General features: G+C 40.0%; 1 protein-coding gene across 2 annotated transcripts in view; it reads right to left on the reverse strand.

Moving 5' to 3' along the window:
* The window catches only part of pclob (piccolo presynaptic cytomatrix protein b), a 60,087-nt gene that overhangs the window by 19,741 nt on the left and 19,885 nt on the right, over positions 1-20,461 (reverse strand). For both annotated transcript variants that reach the window (XM_085461659.1, XM_085461657.1), the window contains exons 12-15: positions 11,563-12,420; positions 4,356-11,094; positions 621-2,176; positions 265-530 (exon numbers count right to left, since the gene is read on the reverse strand). In XM_085461659.1, the coding sequence (XP_085317785.1) occupies positions 265-530; positions 621-2,176; positions 4,356-11,094; positions 11,563-12,420 (9,419 nt within the window). The remainder of the gene's footprint in view (positions 1-264; positions 531-620; positions 2,177-4,355; positions 11,095-11,562; positions 12,421-20,461) is intronic.

Below are 20,461 nucleotides of genomic sequence, written 5' to 3' on the forward strand. Positions count from 1 at the left end.
ACCTGTTACTATGTGTGAGTGTTGAGAAGTCTCATTGAGAGATGTCAAGGCAGCCTTTTTGCCCATAAGCTATCAAGGTAAGAAGGGAATCATGCAGACGAATTAGGAAGATTGATGGCATGAGATGCAATGACTGATGCAGTGGAGTTAGCTTGAATCATTTTCTGAGGTATTAGTTATTTATTAATTTAATACAGTAATACAAGTATAGGTAACTTTATATCCTAAACTGCGATGATTTAAAAAAAATTTAATGTGTCTCACCGTAGCTTGGCATCAATCTCTTTTTCTTCTTCATCTAACTCAGCCTGTTTCTTTCGAAGTTTAGAAGATTCTCTCTCCACTAGATCAAGCTCCTTGTCAATGTCCTGCAGGATCTTTGCCCGGGCCATAGTTGTACTGCGAGCTAGACGGCGTCGAGCAGAGTTGGTGCTGTAGCCTGACCGTCCTGAGAGGGAGTCATCTTCAGGAGGGGGATCTGGCAGTGTTCTCTTTACCTTCTTACCTGTACTAGAGGGAGAGCCTCGGCTCTAGAATAAAAACAATCAAACAATCAGTTTGTCAATTCAGACTACTATATGACGGCTCATATTTTTCCATTCATATGTGATATGACTTACAGAATAGCTGTCTGCATAGTATCCACCCATCCTGTCTTCTGTGGAAGGACTAAGGGACTTAGGGTCAGATAGAGATTTTTGACCAGCCTTCAATATCCGAGGACCAGAAGAAAATCTGGTTGGGTCTGCAGTCAACATTCTCTGTCCTCCAAGTGACTTTTCTGGGGACAGTGGGGAAACTGTAGTATAGAAGGTTTTGGACTTAGCGGGGATGTCTGCTGAGAGGTGTGTGCTGTAGCCCACCTCAGTGGGAGCATGTCTTCTGTCTGAGTCTGTCTGACAGCTCAGACTTCCACCTCTCTGAGAGTTCTCTGGAGCTGATATATGTTTAATGATTTCTACTTTTGTGTCCATCTGGACATTAGGTCGCTTGATAGTTCCAGAGTGATCAGTCTGGACAGATATCTCTGCCACTGTCTGGATAGCAATGCTAGAGACCTTGGAGCCATGTTTTCCATCACTGCTATGCTTTCGAGAGCGTCGCCGAGCTTTTGTTGGAGCATCCCATTCATCTTGGTCTTCATCGTCAGTCTGAGCTGAGCTATCAATGTTTCTTTTATTTTTCTTTCTCCTTCCAACGTGTTGTTTCTCTGCTGAGTCTTCATCATCTGTCTGCACCCCACTATCAATTATTTTTTTCCCTATGTCCTGATCAGCTTGAAGCTTTACTAAATCTTGACTTTCCTCTATGTGTGTCCCAGCAGATGGAGTCGTAGACTCATCTCTGACTGGCCAGTACTGGCCACTGTCTCCTACACCTGCATATTTAGCATCTAGAAGATTTCCAGTGGGACCAGTACTACCATAGTGCTCGTCTAGCTGCCGCTGGAGTTGCAGTTGGAGCTGCTGAATTTGCTGCAACTGCTCTTTCTGCTGTGCATAGGTCTCCTGTTGAGCCACCATGTGGGCATGATGCTCCTCTTCTTGCTGAAGGAGAAGCTGCTGTTTCAGAGCCTGAAGTTCCTCAAGCTCCCTTTGGACCATAAGCTGTTCCTGTTCTCGATATCGCTGGATTTCTTGCCTTTCCCATTCCAGCTCTTCTGCAAGACATAGTTGCTTAAGCTTCTCTAGCTCTAGAAATTCCCTCTCCATCTGATACTGGGCCATTTTGGTGTTATCTAAGCCAGGGAATATTGGAGAAGAAGCTAGGGCATCCAGAGAAGCAGCAATAGCTTCCAGGGTGGCATCAGAGTACATCTCTGGATAACCAGTTATGATGTCAGCCAAAGCTGTAGGTAGAAAATCTTTAGATAGCCCAGAGTCAAAAGGAATTATCTGTCCAGGGTCTGTAGTGGGGATAAAGCCATATGGGTGTGGTAATGGCTGGCTGTGGACTATTGATGTGGGTGTTAAGGTTGTGCTAAAGACAGAACCTGGCTGAGTCGTAATTGCATATGTGGATGGAACTGGGGCAGCAACAGAGGAGTAAACTATTCCATCTGATGTCCTTAGAGCACTATTTACACCAAACCCAGCTGCAGGGATCTGGGAGTATTGAGCAGTAGTCATCAAAGGGTAGACTCCAGTCGTTTTGCTAGTGTAGTCTAGTGCTTTACCTGTTGTAATAAAATATATATTTTATTCTTCTAAAAAACTTTTATTAAAAAAAACCCCAAATGAGTCATGCAATTTGGATTAAAAAAAACTGCACATGCATATCTGAAGTCATTTTGGCTAGCAAGATGCAAAACCAAAATACTGAGGGAGCACACGTAGGCAAACACATGCATCTGTATGAAAAAACGGAAAAGAAAAGAAAAACAGGTTAATATTTAAGGAAATCATGCATATTAAACAGCAAAGCAAATTAAATAATTTCCAAAAAAGTTAAGGAGATCATGCAACCTATAAATAAAAAACAGAAGATTTAATCATATAAAAGATTTTATTAGAGAAGTGTAGAAAATATATAAAATACTGGTGATTTTTTTTTTCAAACAAAATGTTTCCAAAATGCTTCTTTGCTTGAAATCGAATTTTAGTTGGTAATCACTTCAGGGAATTTTATGTTAATTTTATTATGTGCTAAAGGGTGACGGGTCTTGCCTTCAGGCAGCAGGCTTGGACTCTTTGTAATATGTACAGAATTTTCCATTATCTTGCTGATATAACCAAGCTTCTCACTGACAGAATCATTGTTCAGCATTAATGGTGCCTTGAAGAAATTAAGTTTTCCATGCTATGTGCATCAGTGGAACCTATAACTATTCAGATTGTCATGTGTCTGCTGAAAACAAGCCAGGTGGTCAATGGCTGCTTTAGCCTAGAGTACACAACATCTTCAGGAGACAGAAACGCTCTCTACTTTTAAGATTAGGCTTACTTTTCTTTTTGATAAAGCATATAGTTAGGGCTGAATCTTCCCTTAGTTACGGTGCAATGTCTAGGCTGCTAGGGGCTTCCCATGATGCATTGAGTGTCTTTCTTTACTCATCTTTTTACTCACCATGTGTCTATACACATTAGTTATTATTAATCTCTTTCTCGCTTGACCCCCCAGTGATCAGGACAGATGGTTCTGCTGCAGATTTCTTCCTGTTAAAAGACAGTTTTTCCTTCCCACTGACGCGCTTGCTTATAGATATTCATATAATTGTTTGGGTTTTCTCTGTTTTCTCTGTATTATTGTCTTTACCTTACAATATAAAGCACTTGGAGGTAACTATTGTGATTTGGCGCTATATAAGTATAATAAAATGGAACTGAATCTATGAATCAAAATATTTTTTTAATTTGTGAAATTACAGAACACATCTTTGTATGTTCTTTGTCTATTTCTGTCTTAAAGATAAAGGGCATTTATTGTCAATTTTTCTCAAATTATCAGAATCTTCTAATGATATTATATACCACAGTTGGTAGAGTTATCTTTTTTACCCTGATTGAATAATAATTTTCCTAATTTGTTATGAGATATTCCTCAAACTATGTCCTTCCAGCTTTTATAAAGCATGTTGCTGGCATTAAATTTAAAATTGGCATATATGCAGTGCTGGTGAGTAACGGAATACATGTACCGGCGTTACGTATTTAAAATACAAAATATGAGTAACTGTATTCTGTTACAGTTACCGTTTAAAAAGGTGGTATTCAGAATACAGTTACTTTGTTGAATTAAAGGGATTACACGGCGATCTTTTCCTGTTTCATACGTTATGTTGTCCCCTCTCTATTTGTGGTAATTCCACCCTGGTGGAAACCCAAACGAAACACGTATTAAGAGGCTCTAATTCCTCTGTCTCAATCTCGCAGCCCATGTCACCCCTACTTGCAGCCCGTATAATGATGCGGCGAAATATTTTAAAAAGTTATATAATGTGAAGGCAATAGGCAGAGTGTTACAGGCATAGCCCTAAAGAATGTAGCCTCATGGGCAGTGTAGCCCAGTTGTAAGTAAGCTATTAACTGTAAACTGTGTTTGTGTTTTTCTCCATTGGAGCAACCTTTCAGCGCCTCCCTCTGTCTCTCACTAACAAAGTTGACCCAGACAACAAAGTAAAGCTAGTGTCCTAACTTTTTTGGAAACAGTATGCAAGCAAACATGAAATAATAAACTTCCAGGAAAAATAAGTATGTTTATCTTCAGAAAGAACTGAACTGTAAAAACATACTATATGTCATGCAGAGGCATTTTAAAAGCTTGATTCAAGCCAATGGAAGCCCACTCCCCCCTCTCAAAAAAAGAAAACACGGAAGTAAAAAAGACAAATCATGCAGAAGTACTCTCATACTCACCAGCAGAAAGTTTAGCTGCAGTGAGGTCTATAGCGCCATCTGAAGAGCCACTGAGGTAGTCATAGTCACTTTTAGGAACCATGGAAAACAGTCCTGCCTCTGTCAAGTTGGTTTCAGACACTGATGCTTTTATGCCATTAGTTCCTTTGATACTATACAGTCCAGCATTATCATATTGATAGTGGTCATCTCTGTAGCCAAAACGGTTATCAGGTTGGCTTGTAACTGGAGGCTGTGTTCTGCATGATCCCGTGAATGGTAGCTTGTAAATTACATCACAGCAAACACTATGCCTTCCTGCTGTAAGGTCCATTGGGGTCCCTTCATCCTCTACAACAGTGGTCACCACTCCTGGACTTGTACCAGACAATGCTACCACAGCTCTCATTGGTTTGTAGTTTGTCAGATCCATGGCCTCTGTGGCCTCTAGAGAAAGGACAGGCCCTCCATTGCTGAGAAGTGTGGGGACTGACGTCAATGGCTGTTTTGCTCCAGAGGACACAAGAGCTTCAAAGGAAAGATTAATTGGTATATCTTGAGCTGTGGATGCTACAGCACTCAGCATGGGTTGGGTGCTAACAGGTCTGTATACGATCTGTGCTAAGGGCTCAAATGGTTTGTATGTTGTGAGGGATAGTGGCAATGATGTAACGGGGCCTTGCAAATCAAGCGGTTTCTCTGCTGGAGTGTTGCTATATGAAGCAATAGTAGCTGTGCATGTGACAATTGTGATGCTGTCAGTGACAACAGACAGTGTGGTTGCTGGGGTAATTGCTGGACTAAGATTTACTATCTCCGGCTGTACTGCTGTAATTTGACGGCCACTAGAGTCACTTGAAAAAGACTGTCGACTTGATTCAGGCGGAGTCAGGTCCATGCCTTGCGCAGTCATCTTTATACCAACCTTCATTGTACGTAAATCAATAACATCACCAGGATATATTTTACCATTCTGTTTGGGTACAGGTTGGACTTTAGCAATGTCTGGTTGTATAGTTATTGCTACACTAGGTGGAGGGACCTGTGGAAGTCTTTCATGGACAACAGAAACAGTGGTCCTCTGGACCTCAGTGGTAACTACTTGAGTAACTAGGCTAGGAAGGCTTTCAGGTGGCTGGCCTGAGGTGGAAATTGAAGCTGAATACATATGGCTCATACTAGAGACCACCTTTTCTGCTCCTCTTATCTCCTGGCTTTCAATAGACTCTTGCTGAATTTTAGTGATGGTGACTGGAGAAACATTCTGTGGAATGTCTTGCACTGTGGGCCGTGAGGTCCTCGCGGTGTATTCCTCAGTGGTTATTAGCTCCACAGGGTGATCATATTCTGATGAATAAGTCAATGCATGTGGTTGGCGTTCTGGAATAGATTCTCTTCTGTAGGGGAGCTGAACAGCATAACCATCATTAGAAACATCTTTTTCAGCTGGCAGGTTTACTACCTGTGCTAATTGGTATGGTTGCTGCATGGTTATGGATTCTCTTCTGGTGGCAGCAAAGGCTTCAGCTGTAACCACTTGTCTGGGCATTTCATACTCTGTAGGACAAGTAAATCTTTCAGTTGTGGCATATGTTGGCTGTACTATGGAAGATATGGATGTCCTCCTCTTATGGGTGGTTTCCTCAGTTGTCATAACTGGCATTCCAGGCCCAGCCTGAGGTTGTATCATGGATGATGATATTGAAGAAGCTATGAGATCAGCATCCTTAGTTATAATTTGTGTAGGAGGCTCAAATTGAGGTTGCAATGCCAGTGGTGGCACTGAATGTGTCATAACTGAGGATGTTATTCCTTCACAGACCTTTGGAATATATATATGAGGAGGTATATTTGGATGTGTAACTATGTGTTCAACTTCCATGATAAGAGGTGATGGTGTTTCCTCAGCAGCTGTAGGAGATATCTTCTTATCGTCTATAGTTAATGGCATTAACTCAACAGGGGTAATTTCACTTACCACAGGTTGATGATGCGGTAATGGATGTACCATTGCTATCTCTGGTATTCTAACAGCTGCATCAGTTGTAATAACTTCTGTGAGTACATCAGACTTGGTAGGGAGGAAAACCCCTTCAGCTACAAGAAGTGGTTGCTGAGTAGGCAGATGTTCTGTCACTGCAGGCAGAACTTCTGAAGGTTGAATAGTTTGTAGAACAGGTGAGGGTTCAGAAATGGTCCAGCTATAGTTAAGACCTGTGGCCAATTCTTGATCTTTCGAATGAGTCATTGCTTCAGATACTGTAAGTGGATGCTCAACAGGGATTTGCTGAACACCTGGTATCAGTGATCTTAATGAAATTGCTTCTGCAACAACGACATCAGTAGGTACATCCTCGTCTGTATGTGGCATTTCAATTTGGGCTGCAGCTTGTGCATCAAAAACAGTTGCAGATGGTCTATCTTGGGCTACAGGTTTGTCAAAAGATACTCCAGGCTGCAATGAAGTAGAAAAAACTTCAATCAGAGGCTCTGGCTGGAGAGGTATGGTTGGTTTGGGAGCCCGAGGAACCAGTGCTTCACTTAAACTTTCTGATGGAACTGTTATGATCTCTGTAATTGTGGCTTGGACTGGATGAATGAGAATTTTTGGCTCTGGGGACACTGTGATGACCTCAGACAGTGTTTTAGGTTGTGACAGTGGTGGAGTCATTGATTGCTCCTGGTGCACAAATGGTTTCTTAATTGGAAAAGGCACAGTATGTGCTTGGACAGAAGTTTCCTGGGCTAATGGCAATGTTACGATATCAACTACAGGAAGCGATGACAGCATTACAGATGGCATAGTGTCTGTTTTAGCTTGGACTTCAGAAACTACTACCTCAGAAGTTGTCATTTGTTCAGGGACAGCTGAAGCTACAGATATTGGAGGTGGATGCCTTACAGTAGGGACCGAGGCTCTCCTTACTGTAGCCTGTGCTGAGAATACTTCAATGGGTGCTTTCTGCTCTGATGGTGTTGTCCGTATTCCTGACACTTTTGTGGAAGGGATGGACCCTCTTCTTACAGGTGCTTGGACAGTTATGGACTCTGTTGGTGAACCAGGTTCTGATGGAAGCGTTATCACTACATAGGTTTGTAAACATTTCGCATGTCTAGGAGATACAGGTGATTTAGGAGATGTTGCACCCAACTTAGACTCCACAGGTCTTGTCAGACTAAGTGATAGAGCCTTTGGAGGTTCTTTTGTCCTGGGGAGGGTTGCCGCTTTGGGAGCTACAGGAGGTGGCTTGACACTCTCTCCTGGTTTATGACTGAAAACCAGTCCAGCTGGAATTGATACAGGTTTAGGTGGTATGGGTGGAGGAGGCTTGGTAGTCTGACTAGGAATAGAAGCTGCAGAAAGAACTGGTGTGAAATTTGCTTTAGCAGTTGTCACTGGAGTGGGAACTGATTGCTTTGGAACAGTTGGTTTGGGTAAAGTGGATGGAGGTGTTGGACTAGAAACTGTAATGGGTACTTCTACTGTGTCTATAACTTTAGGTGAAATGGGTGGAGCTACAACTTCCTGCACTGTTGCCACCTTAGTAGGAAGTGAAGATATATCTGTACTGCACACATCTGAAGCAGAATGTGGGGCTACTTGGCTACCATATGGAGCAGAAGCAATGAAAGATATTGGCCCTTTGCTAGGTATACCTTGGTTTCTGGCTTGTTCAATCAAAGCTTTGTTCTCTACACTGGGGACAATGATAACTACATGCCCCTGTCTATTTGGTGTTACTAACTGAGGTACAACTCCACCATCTGATTTCATGGCTTCCATTCTTGGTTGGATATCCACAACAACAGATTGCATTGGCTGTCCAACAGCTGTGGTTCCCATAGGTGATGTAGTCCGAGTGGCATGCTCAACAGGTTTTACAAAAGGAACATCTTTATTAGTTTCAGGTAATGATACCGAAGTAGATCGAGGGGGAGGAGGAGGCGGGACCTTCTTTTTGACTATAGTAGTTGAAGCTGTTGCTGCTGAAGGCATCTGGGCGGTTTGAGCCAGAGGTGGGACTACCACTGGACTGACTGATGGGATGGCTGATTGTACAGGGACTGAGTGTACCACTATAGTTTCAGCTTGAGCTGGGGTAGTAACAAGTGCTGAGACTGGTAATGGGGGATGTGTTGGTATGGGAGCTGTGGTTGAAACCAGGTCAGGCATCTGCACTATGACTGGTTCAGGACATGAAACTAGAGTGACAGAAGTGGAAAGACTGGCAGATGTTGGAGCCGAGACTGCAACAGGTCGGGCTGCTACTAGGGTTGTAGAATGAATGGAGACAACAGAAGGTGCTGGACTTGGTGCTGAGACCTGTGAAATAGCTGGAATGTTGTCAGGAACCTGAGATGGAGATGAAACCAAGTCTGGCATTTGTACCACAACAGGTGATGCAGTTATGGCTTCTACTGTAGAAGTCTGAACTTGAATGGCTGTAGCTGTTTGCACTTTGGATGGATCAGACACAACATCTGGTATTGTAACTATAACTGTAACTGGAGAAGAAGAGACTGAGTTTTCATTAGATTGTACTCCTGCATCTGTGGCAGGCAGTGGTGAGGAGATCTCTGGAGGTGATTGTGTTTTAAATGAAGCAGAAGGTGTTGGTGTAGACAGTGGAGTTGAATCTGATGAAAGAGGTGTTTGAGCCTGGAATGGAGATGAAGATGTAGCATTAGAGGCCAAACTGGAATCTGCACTAGCTGGTGAGGTTGGAGGTGACACTGGTGATACAGGAGAAGGTGTTGTAGTTAGTTCTGGAGCTGATATTGGAGTTGGAATAGGTTTTGGCTCTGGAATTTCACAGACTACACATATAGGATCCATCTCAACAGTTTCAGACAAAGATGGGCTTATGCATGGTTCTTCTTTGGTCTCAGAGTCATCACTGGGGGTAATGTCAGAGGAAATACCAATGCCATAGTCATCTGCAAGACTGTCATCCTCTTCTTCCCCAGATGAACACTGAGTAATCTTGAGGTCTGGTATAGGGAACAATGCTTTCCTTAATGCAGGATCTTGTTGAATCATAGGCCTAACAAAACTTATAGCCCCACTAGGAGTACTAGGGACAACAGTTATGTCAGGACGCTTTGGGGGCTCAGAAGGGCGTGGAGGGGCTGGTCGCTTCTTTTTCTTTGCTGACATGTCACTTAAAGTTTCAGTTTCTGTAAGAGGCATTTCAAGTTTTTCAGTTGGGTATGTCTCTTCTATAGTCACTACACAAGTTTCAGCAAATGAGGGAGGGCAAGTGACCTGTGAAGCGCTTGAGGCAGAAGATTCCATGGCATTTTGTGCCTGCTGAAATTCATGCTCTATCATCATTAACTCTCTCTTCTTTTGCATCATCTCCTCATAAACCTCCTCAGGAGACCTGAGTTTTTTGAGAGAATCAGAGCCAGTATCATTTTTGGGTTCTTCCCGAGATTCACTCATTTTAATTTCAGGTTCCTCAACTAAGGATTCATAAAGATAGTCCTCTATTGCCATCCCCCCATAGAGTGGCTCAATATCAGGTGGACTGTCTCCTGGAATAGCTTTAGTCTTCTGAATAATTTCCTCGTATGCTTCTTCTGCACTCTTTAATGATTTTGTCACACTGTCCTTTTCTATAAATGGATCAGAAAGGGTGTATGGTATGACTGTTGGTGAAGGTTTACGTCCTCTCTGTACAGCTTGAGTGGCTTCTGATTCTGATTCTATACTGGCAGAATACTCCGAGCCAGATGTTCTATGAGTTTCCTTTATAACTGTGACTTCTTTCAGATCCTCTGTGGAGGAAGAATCTTTGTGTGGGGACAGTAGTTGTCCATGGGGTCCCATCTTCTCTTCCTCAGAGGAGTCTTCGATGGTAGGAAGAGGCTGAGTTGGTTGCCTGTGCTTACCTTTGCGATACTGTTTGTCCCCACTGGGTTTCCTGCGACTAGGGCTGCTATCACTATCCTCTTCCAGGGAGGAGGCTGATGTAGGTGAAGATTCTGGAGTAAAACTGGATGCTTGAACACTAGATGAACCCTTTGACACAGATTCTGTGATGCTTTCTATTTCTTCATCTGTGCTTTGTCTTTGTCTCATGACTGGAATTGCTTTCTTGAAAGTAGTTCTGGGTAATGTTTCAGGCACGCTTTGAGCAGTCATGCTGTCAGTTTTTGGGACTGCTTTGTTCCTGGCTGGGCTGTCTTCATTATCTGTGCTACCTTTTCTAGAAAGTGGTTTGACTGTCACCAATGTATTATCAAGGTCAGTATCCTTTATAGCTTGTACATTCTCCAAATTCTTTTCTTTCTCATCTTCTGATACAGACATTTCTTCTTCATCACCCATACCCATTATCTGCTTGCGGATGAACTCTTCGTCTTCCACAGAGGAGTCAGCACTCTCAGTTTTGATGTCCTCACTGCTGGATGAAATATTGCTCACCTTTAGTTTCCTTCTCTGGACTTTAGGTGATGGTGAGGGTGTGAGTTCACTTTCACTGCTTTCATCCATTGCTTGGAAACTCAGACGCCTTCTTTTAGCATTTATCTGCTCCTTTGCTGGTATAGAAGAATCTGCACCATCTTTGCTTGCACCACTCACTATTTCATCATTCAATTCATGTAATATGGGTAAAATCTGAGGTTGCTCTTCATCATGACCCTCTGGTTTGGATTTGGGCTTAGTAGCTGTTACAGGGACATCTGTAGGCACCTCCGCAGTGGAAAGAGAGTCTTTTCGTTTCTTACTGAGCTCTTTGTCTTCATCTTCATCCTAAAATTGTGAAAAGGAAGACATATCAGTGTGCCTGTGATTACATTTCTTTAATAAATGAAGTTGACTCTTAATGCTGTGGAACCCAAGATCTGTCATGAGCTAACTTACTGCAGAAGACACACCAACAAGCTTAACAAGATTCTGTCCCCTTTTGAGTTAATCAGTGTAACCAAATGGAGCTGTAATGTACAAATTTCCATATTACTCCATATACTCATGAAAATGCCATCACTGATGTGAACAACTTTAACGTTCTTATAATTTGAAAGATAAAAGTCAAAGTTTTCAAGATTAGCAAAACAAGAGTTTGGAATCTGATGTGCTTTGAATATAAAAATACATCTAATCTTATACAGGTAAAGTATAGCCAAGACTAAAGAACAGAGAGAAAAGCTCTTGTTGTTTAATTTTTTATCTCTTTTAGATAATCTAGATTTTTTTTCAACAAACAGGATAAACTCTTACTTTTCTTTTTGGAGAGACTGGTTGCGACTCAATGGTTGAGAGGATGTTGGTAATTTTGTCAGCAGAGTCATCAGCAAATTCTTTGCTGTCAGTTACTGTGACTGCATCTCCTTCCATAACCACCTGCTGCTGTTCTTTTGACTCTGGTTGCACCATAATTTGCTGCAAAGATTTTGATGAGTCTGTCAGGATGGTGCGATCATCAGTGTCTACCACCTTAATAATCCTCTCTGCAACAGACAGGTCTTGTTTTGTCTGAGCCTCTGGAATAACTTGAGCTACTGCAACCTCTGGAGTGACAGGGGACGCAGAGACAACTGAAGCGTCAGGAACTGGAACTGAAGAAGGTTCAGCTACTCCTGCTTCAAATTCAACTTTATGAAGATCCGTTTTAGACTCTTCAGTTTTGCGTAATTTTGTCGTGCTGAAATCTGTTTTTGGTACCTCTTCTTTCTTGGTAACATCTGTATCTAGAACGTCAATCGTTGGTGTTACCTCTGTCAAAGGTTGCTTTAAAACCTCTTCTTTGGTGGGTAAAGGTGTCGTCTCAAGCTCAATATGTGTAGACGCTGCTGTAAGCATTGTTTCCATTTTGAGAGATGTTGAGTCTACATTTGCTTTTATGGTTGAAACTGTTGGTGCTGTCTCAACAGGCACGGGGGTGGGTTGTGATTTTGTGGGTCCAGGCCTGGTCTCTGACTTCGTTGAGGTGGTTTTGGGCTCTGTCTTTGTGGTTACTGGTGTGGCCTGGGTCTCTGACTTGGCAGGTGGAGGTGAAGGTTGAGGCATTTTTCCTGAGTCTCCCAGCTGTCCTGACAAAGCCCTCTGAGTTTGGCAGTTTAAACACAGCCATTCCTTCTGTAATCAAACAAAAACAACATAATTAGGAAACACATTAAGATAAAAAGTCACAATACCAAATGAGAGCTATTGTAATCAGGCTAATTATGGTCCTTATCCAAAGAATTTATTTGTTCAAAAAGATAACTGAAGCGTTATGCCAGAGTTGTAAAGTCATGAATGAATTAGCTTCTTTGTCATGCTTCACACCACTGCTTTTTCATTAGCTTCTGGACTAGTACCTGATGATATGTATATGGATGGCCCTGCATAATGATTTAAAATCTTGACTTAGAGCCTACTTAAATAAAGTATTATACCTTAAATTATTAGTAATAATTAAAATGAAACTGTCTGGAATTTATGACTAAATTAGTACTTGGTATTTAGGTGGGATGTCTCCATGTGTGTACCAATGCCACAGAAAAACAGCGCTCTAAAACCAAGCTAGCAGAACAAAGAAATTGTTGAGTAATTGTTTGGCTAGCCCATTGAGACATTACACAAAAAAAGGATATCTATTCTGTAATATATATAACTGTGCCTAACTAATTATTAGCCCATTACCTTCACTGTTTAAGAAAGGGAATTATATCAGCTCAAATAACAACAGACTAAATCTGTGCACTGACAACACTAAACTTTGTTACATGTCAGGTGCTCATTAAAATCCTGCATTAAGATCACAGTAAATTACCCCACTGTGTGCAGAACTCAGTTTTCTTGTGCATGCATTTTTTCTGCTTTCTGTTATGATGATACAGAATCTTGTGTTTTATATGTCATTTCATCCATACACATTCAAAAAAAAGAGTCCACGGTCAAAAGTAACCTGGCCAGGCTGAATTAGACAGAAAGGTTATTTTTCATACAAAGTGGAACTATTAAAGAAAAAGAAGGGCTTATGTAAGTTGAATCAGTATCAATCTCATTTTACAAAAGCCTCGCCTCAGACTTTATTTCTTTTTAAACTGCTTTCAGAAAGACAATTTGCTGAAAATAGTGCCAAATTACTTGAATGAGGCTGCTTTATGTCTTTACTGAAAGGAAAAGCAAAAACAAAGAAAAACACTGAAGAAAAACAACAAGCACAAAACAACAAAAAGCAAAAATACTTGAAGAACTCAGTCGTGTGATGTCTAGACTTTTTCCTGTTAAGTACGTTTGCAAGTAATAAAAGTTCCAAATTATGTGTTTTAGACTAAGACATGATAATTCCTGATGGTTTTCACATAGACAAATATTATAGTCAATACAATACAGTTTTGGATGCTGAGTAATACCATAGCACTCTAAGTGATCTAAATTCAGTAATCAGCTATCAATGCTGAAAAACAGACTTAGATTTTTAAACTTCTTAATAAAATAATATAAACATGCTCAGTACTGTTACAGTAGACCGTACATTACACATGAAACAGCAATAGAATGCTTACCTTGCAAAAAAGCTAATCTCATTTTATAAGGAATGCTATTACTTCAAAATGTACTCCTCTGAAGACATTTCCTATCACATCTAAGCTCCATTAATGGACAGCTAAAGAGGACAAAAGCCATAAGCTGCCAATACATTAAGCACTGTGTCTGTACTAGCAACCTAGCAGACCAAATCACAGCAATGCGCCTGCCTCTGCAGAGTCAGGGAGAGCTGCTCTCATATAGGACAGAGGGGGAGTTTATAACACACACATATCCTGTGAAACACCACAAAGTTTTAATTACTTCATCCATGGTTTAATGTATTAGACCCATACTACTTATACTGTTTAGTGTATATACATTTAGAATATCATAATTATGCTAATACAGTGGTCATATATGCATAACAATGCCCATGTAATTCATAAACTAGTAACACAGTTACTTTGTTTTTTTCTCTTTCATTTTACTTGTGAAACTGAGCTTTTAAAATACCCCTCTTGTTTGTATATTTTGTCCCACTAAATTGTATAATTATTGCTTGTAACTTTCCAGAACTACCACTGAAGACTGATAGCGTACATCTACTGCAAATAGAGCATGCAAGGAAGTGTTTATATTCAGAAAGTGTAGGCAGCAGTAACACTGCAAGATGAATATGATAAACTGCATGAGCGTGTTTTGTTTCTAACTGAGAAATATTAATTGAAAACAAAATTACAGCCAGTGAGAACACATTAACATAATCTTTGATAAATAACGCCATAAAAAATGGGGGAAAAAATGCTAGACTTAGAGGAAAAACTGATGCATTCAGTTTGCCTGACAGTGAGATGTTTTTGTTCAGTGAGTCGTGATTCAGTCAGGAGGATGATAATCCTATTTGTTACCAACAGTAACAAATAATACCTCATCAGCAGAGTGTATGATGCTGATAATTGTGTTAAACACAAAATGATTTGAGTCTCAGTTTCGTGTGATCTGATGCGAGTTCAGCATCAGTGATGTTTACCTTTGAAGTTGATCAAACACTAATTACCAGGAGGTTCATCTAAAACCCATATTTGCTGAGAACAATTCATCAAGAATACAGAATATGTGCTGAAAAACCTTTTAAGTCTAAAGGTTAGGGTTAGTTCAAGTATTCTAATATAATCCCAACATGTCCTTCCATGCTCCATATTCTTCTCTGTCTTGCTTACAAGATGTAATCACAGGTAAGGTGTAAGATGCTCTTCTTGCCTGTGTATGCTAATCAGCAATTTCATGTCACTACCAAGGCCATTCAGAGGATAAATTAATAATCATAAACTTCTGCTCTTCCTGTTTGTTTGATCATCTTGTAGACCCATTACAATATGGTCTGATGGGAGGCAGCTGATTATCTTTATAACTAATGTATACTAAAATGAATACAATTTTTCCTGTGTATAAACACCTGTGCCATTTGTCATTTTCAAGGAGATGAAATCGCAAGTAGTCATAAGCAATCTTAACTTTAGTTCGAAGATGGATATAAAATCAGATACATTTTACAATCATTGATTACAGGAGATGTTTACAGTTGTAATATTTCTGATATTCTATTAGTCAGCATCAATTTATTAGTTACCCTCTATGGATTGTCTTTAGTAAAGATAACTGCAAACTGAAATTAAAACATATTCACAACACAGAGGTTGTGACAAAGCTACTTGCCGACAATCTAATATGGTTCACGCCATCTTCAGGTAATAGTATTACACTGGTCTGAATCGTATTAATTGATCTTTTTCAACCGAAGTGATGAATGCATGTACTGACAAATTGCAGGAAGAACGTAAACAAAGCAACTCACTTTTGCATTGCGTATTAAATGGTGGACAAGGCAGCTGTGATAAACAAGTACACCCCTCACTGCACCAGTCTAGAACCTGATAAGTCATTTAACCTCCTAATGCAAAATCTGACAGCAAGGCAGAAAAAAAAGAACTTCCGTCAACAAAAAAGACCCTTCACATCCCCCACTAGCGCCAGTCACTGCTTCAGAGTCATGCATCAGAGCCACAGGGCTTGGAAAGTTGCCATCGTTCTTTTGTTTAATTAAATCTATTTTATGAGCAAAGAGCAGGAGCTTATAGCAGAGAGCTGTGGGAGAGACTGCTCCACACGATTAGCCTCTGAGCTGGATTATCAGACCTTGACAATGACAGCAGTAAGGAAAATAGGCTCTTGACACACAGGTATGCTGCATTAAGCTAGATCTGCTGAGCTTATGAAATCATTTCCCTGTTCAAATCACTTAAACAAAAAGACAAATAAATTATATATGTCATTCAAAATGTGAGATGTTAAAATACTTTTACTGTTATTTATGTATGTTAAATAAAAACATTTGCCAGATCTCTTCTGATAACTCTCAATGGATCCTCAGTACTCTTAGGTCGTCGTAGTGTTTGGGATGAAAAGTGACTGGTTCAGCAAAGACACATTAATCAAAGTGCTCCAAAGACCAAAAATGTTTTAGTCTTGCATTTTTAGACGAATGAAACAATTTTTTTATATTGTTTTAATAATGAATATTATTTGTCACTTCTTAGACACCTATCATAACTTATCGTGGTGGTGCTGAAATGTATCTTAACATAGCTAGATTCAAGGACTCACTATTTCTCAGCCTTTCTTCTGTGCTTTCCTGCTGATGTGTCGGATCTAGTAAGGCTCTTATTGATTTTCTGGCAAGCACCTTTAGCAAAGGCTGTAGCTTGCTAATATACTTGGCTTCCAGCAGCCCCCACAGAGCAGGGTTTCTCATAAATCACGCACTCTGATAATACAGAATGTTGACCTACTAATCTGTAATAACCACAGTGACTCACTCTAAAGACAATGAAATATGCCCATGCTTTTTCCATTGTGACAACTGGTGCATCAGCAAAGTTTCATTTGATGGCAGAGTGCAGTGGGGATAAAGACTGTTGTGGGACCAGTGGTAAGAGGGTGTTCCAGCATTAGAAGGAAATGTTACAAATTAAAGCTATAAGCTACAAACACAAATAGATGAATAGAATAATATTTTTTTAAAGCAATGAATAAATGCAGGCACAGAATTACTGATACAGAAACATCAGTGTTTCCAAATTCCAAATATATTTTCTACGATTCTTGTTTATAGAAAAGAATTAAAGCATTTGAACTAAAGAAGCTCTTAGAAATGATCATGTATTAACATATAACCCCTAATCACTGTCAGTACAGGAGAGAGAACGCATCTTGAGATGATGTGGAATTTACAAGCATTTCATTCATGTTACTTATTATTCATTTCTATATTTATATTTAGATACTTTAAGCATTAATACAATTTTTAATTATTAACTAACTCTGTAAAATGAAGTAATAACAGGTTATGTAAGTACAATTTTGAGTATTTGCTTTGTAACATAGCACCAAGGAGTTAAACTCCCTCTATGTTTTGTAAACCAAGCCTTTCCTGTTCGGTGTTTTCATAGCTACTTTTACAAATTTAGTGAAAGTCCTTCCCTATAATTTGCAAGTCAGAGCAAAAAAAATAAAATGCTTACATCTGCTCTCTGTTTCACTGTGTGTTAGTGAATAACATACCAGCTAACACAATAGTAAACAACATCATCAGTTTACCTGCTCTAACATATCATGGCTGCTCACCGAGAGTTGGTGGATGTTTTTTTTCTAATAGTTGGTCTTCTGATTGTCAGTGAAATGCAAAAGAAATGTGAAGGTGCAACTGAGATGCATTTACTTTGCAATGTGACATTCAGTGACTAATTCAATACGCCCACCAGCGATTACTCTCGACACCTGACATAAACCAGAAACAGCCATCACGCCTCCAGAAGTTTAAATTTCCATTTAAGTTCAAATTTAAGTTAAGACCATTTTTTGATGGTTGCCAAGGGTGGCACATGCACTCCAAAGGTGGCCTTCTTTGATAAATGTTGGATCTTGTGACTAATTTCCATTGCTTCAACTTTCATGAATTTAAACTGGGAAATTCTTAAAGAACATTCAACAGCTTCAGCGTTTACAGACTTGTTGTTGTCACCTCTTTAATGCTGGACCGCATCATTAAGCTTATGCATGTGAGATTTTCATACATGATATTATGCTCACATAGCGGTGACTGTAGCTCAGGTAGAGCAGATTAGCTACTGATTGGAAGGTTGGTGGTTTGATCCTTGGCTTCCCCAGTCTGCATGTCAAATATTCTTGGGCAAGAACCAAGTTGCCCTCTGATGCGTTCATCGGAGTGTGAATGTAGTGTGTGTGTAGATTAGTTTGCACTTGAGTTTAGTTTAGAAGTGCTTGTGTGAATGGGTGAATGAGGCATGTTGTATATAGTGCGTTGAGTACTTTGGGAGAGTAGAAAAGTGCTATATGAGAATCAGACCATTTACCATAATATTGAACTACCCCGCAAAAAATAATAATTTAAAAAACATTAATTAGCCTGCTGACTGATTACTTTTTAACACCATAAAATTGTGAAATCATGCAAAATTAGCTATATATCACACAGCTCTTTCTAGAACGATTAATTTTTTTCTTCCTATTAGCTGAAATGTAGCAACTTAACATAGCAATGTCAAGGTACTCCTCTGTACCTTGACAGTACTGTCTTACCTTGAGGCAACTACTGGGTCTCATAGTAAACCAATTTAAATGGACAGTAATAATGTGGGGCTTTTGTACTGGTAAAGCTGAACAAATATTCTATTTTAAACCAGTGGTAACACAGAAAATAGAGGAATCATCATTCATACTGTCACAGCTGTCACACTCTAAGCTTTAGCTAGCAAAGCACAACACACGTGTGCCCTACTTGTCAGACAACAGTCACTCCCAGGCTTTTGATGGCATCAGCTGAAGCAGAACAGGCAAACGGAAAAAAATGAATAGACTTGCTGATGGCACTCACTTTACCTCCTCTTCTTTCAAACATTACTTTTTGATATTTTAAAAGGGTGCTAAAAAAAAACCAGATAGTAAACTGGTGAACACACCCATTTTGGACAAAGCAGGTCATAGGACAGCAGCAAATATGGCATCCTATCGTGCTATCCAGTCATACTGAAGCTTTTTCTGTTTTCATCACATATTTAGAAAAAACATGTGCATTGAACACCCAAAGCAGCAAACTCTGACTCACATCCCCCCAGCCCCCAGAACACAATCCAAATTCAAGCTCCAGGTTATTACCATTTTGTTGTGTCAATGAAAAAAGTGACAAGTGTCAATTGCATAAATGGCACATGTCATTCTAGGTTATCTGTCACTGGGAAAATGAAAGAAAAAAAGATTCAGGTCTGAGTGTGCCAGAACAAATTACAGCATCAACTCTTAAATCCACATCTCAGGAGATTTAAAAAAGCGTTGTGGTATTTGTTCACTTAATTATAGTAAAGTCTAGGATTTCACAAAGAAAGAGTAGACAGCACTGCACATTTCATTCAGCTACACGTTGTATGTGCGTGGGTAAGTCACAAAGCAGGTACACGTGTATATTCATGTCACCAAAACGAAGAGGAAATTGTTGAATTACATGGAGCCACTGCTGCGTGTGAGAGCAGATGGCCTGATAAGAAATGTCTGCTCTTCTAATGTACTGCACTGTTTTGCTGGACTTAATCTGTTTCAACTCTACTTATTGGCATATCACAGGGCTTTGCCATCTCAAATCTCTTATGGGGGATGGAGATTCCCTTGACCCGGGTCTCCTATGGCAGTAGATCCCATCTCGCTAATGCGGTTGCGCAACCGTCAATCACTTTAATACATTTTCAGTGCTCCTGGCCAGCTGAAGCACTCTCCTCATGAGCAGTTATGTAATAACCCTGGCATCTTCCGTGGAGAGAGAACCACAGCAGTTAGAGAGAGTGTAGTTTTGGTATGATTTGTTTTACATTGTAATTATTCCAAACACTAAGACATAATAAACTGAATGGACACAGACAGCTCTTCAAAATCAAAGTCTGAAAATACATATAAATTGAAGTTCTCATCAGATTCTAGCTGCTGTGGCACCTTCATCTAATATTCTACTCCACTTGTATTTTATTTTCTTTGTCAAGAAAATCAAACAACAGAGCAAAATGCTGCCTCGGGTGTGCTCTATTTTCAGAAGGAATAAAAAGCTTTATGACAGTCAGTCTATGTTTTTCCACCCTTTGCAACAGAAAGGAATATTCCTCAGAGTAAAAATGTGCTAAAATATGTTGGTGCAGCCTGAACACTCCAAACCAATATTTAATAGCACAAGAAACACCACATAAACAGAAAGTGTAGTAAGGATACAAACTTACTGTACTGATAAATAGCAGCATTAGGACTACCAAACACTTGTAAAGTCATTAACATGCTCATTAACATGTCTCAGGTGCATTGCCAAAACGTGAGTGTTCTTATATTAGATTTTATGCAACTTTTACATGAAAGCCAACAATGTGCCTGACCAAAACTTTTGTACTGGAACAATTTGTTTTATATAAAATAAGAAGCCACTGAAATAAATTATGTTGAAAAGTGTGCAAATGGAGCAACATGGCCACTTCACTATCACTCTGTGGTGCTCTTACTCATGTTTGGCTCCCCAATGGAAACACTGAATATTAAAATAAGGTGC

Source organism: Copadichromis virginalis, linkage group LG7, assembly GCF_057382275.1.
Source record: "Copadichromis virginalis isolate Kocher_CV1m ecotype Utaka linkage group LG7, C_Virginalis_male_GT1.1, whole genome shotgun sequence".
In the NCBI taxonomy this organism is placed as follows: domain Eukaryota; kingdom Metazoa; phylum Chordata; class Actinopteri; order Cichliformes; family Cichlidae; genus Copadichromis; species Copadichromis virginalis.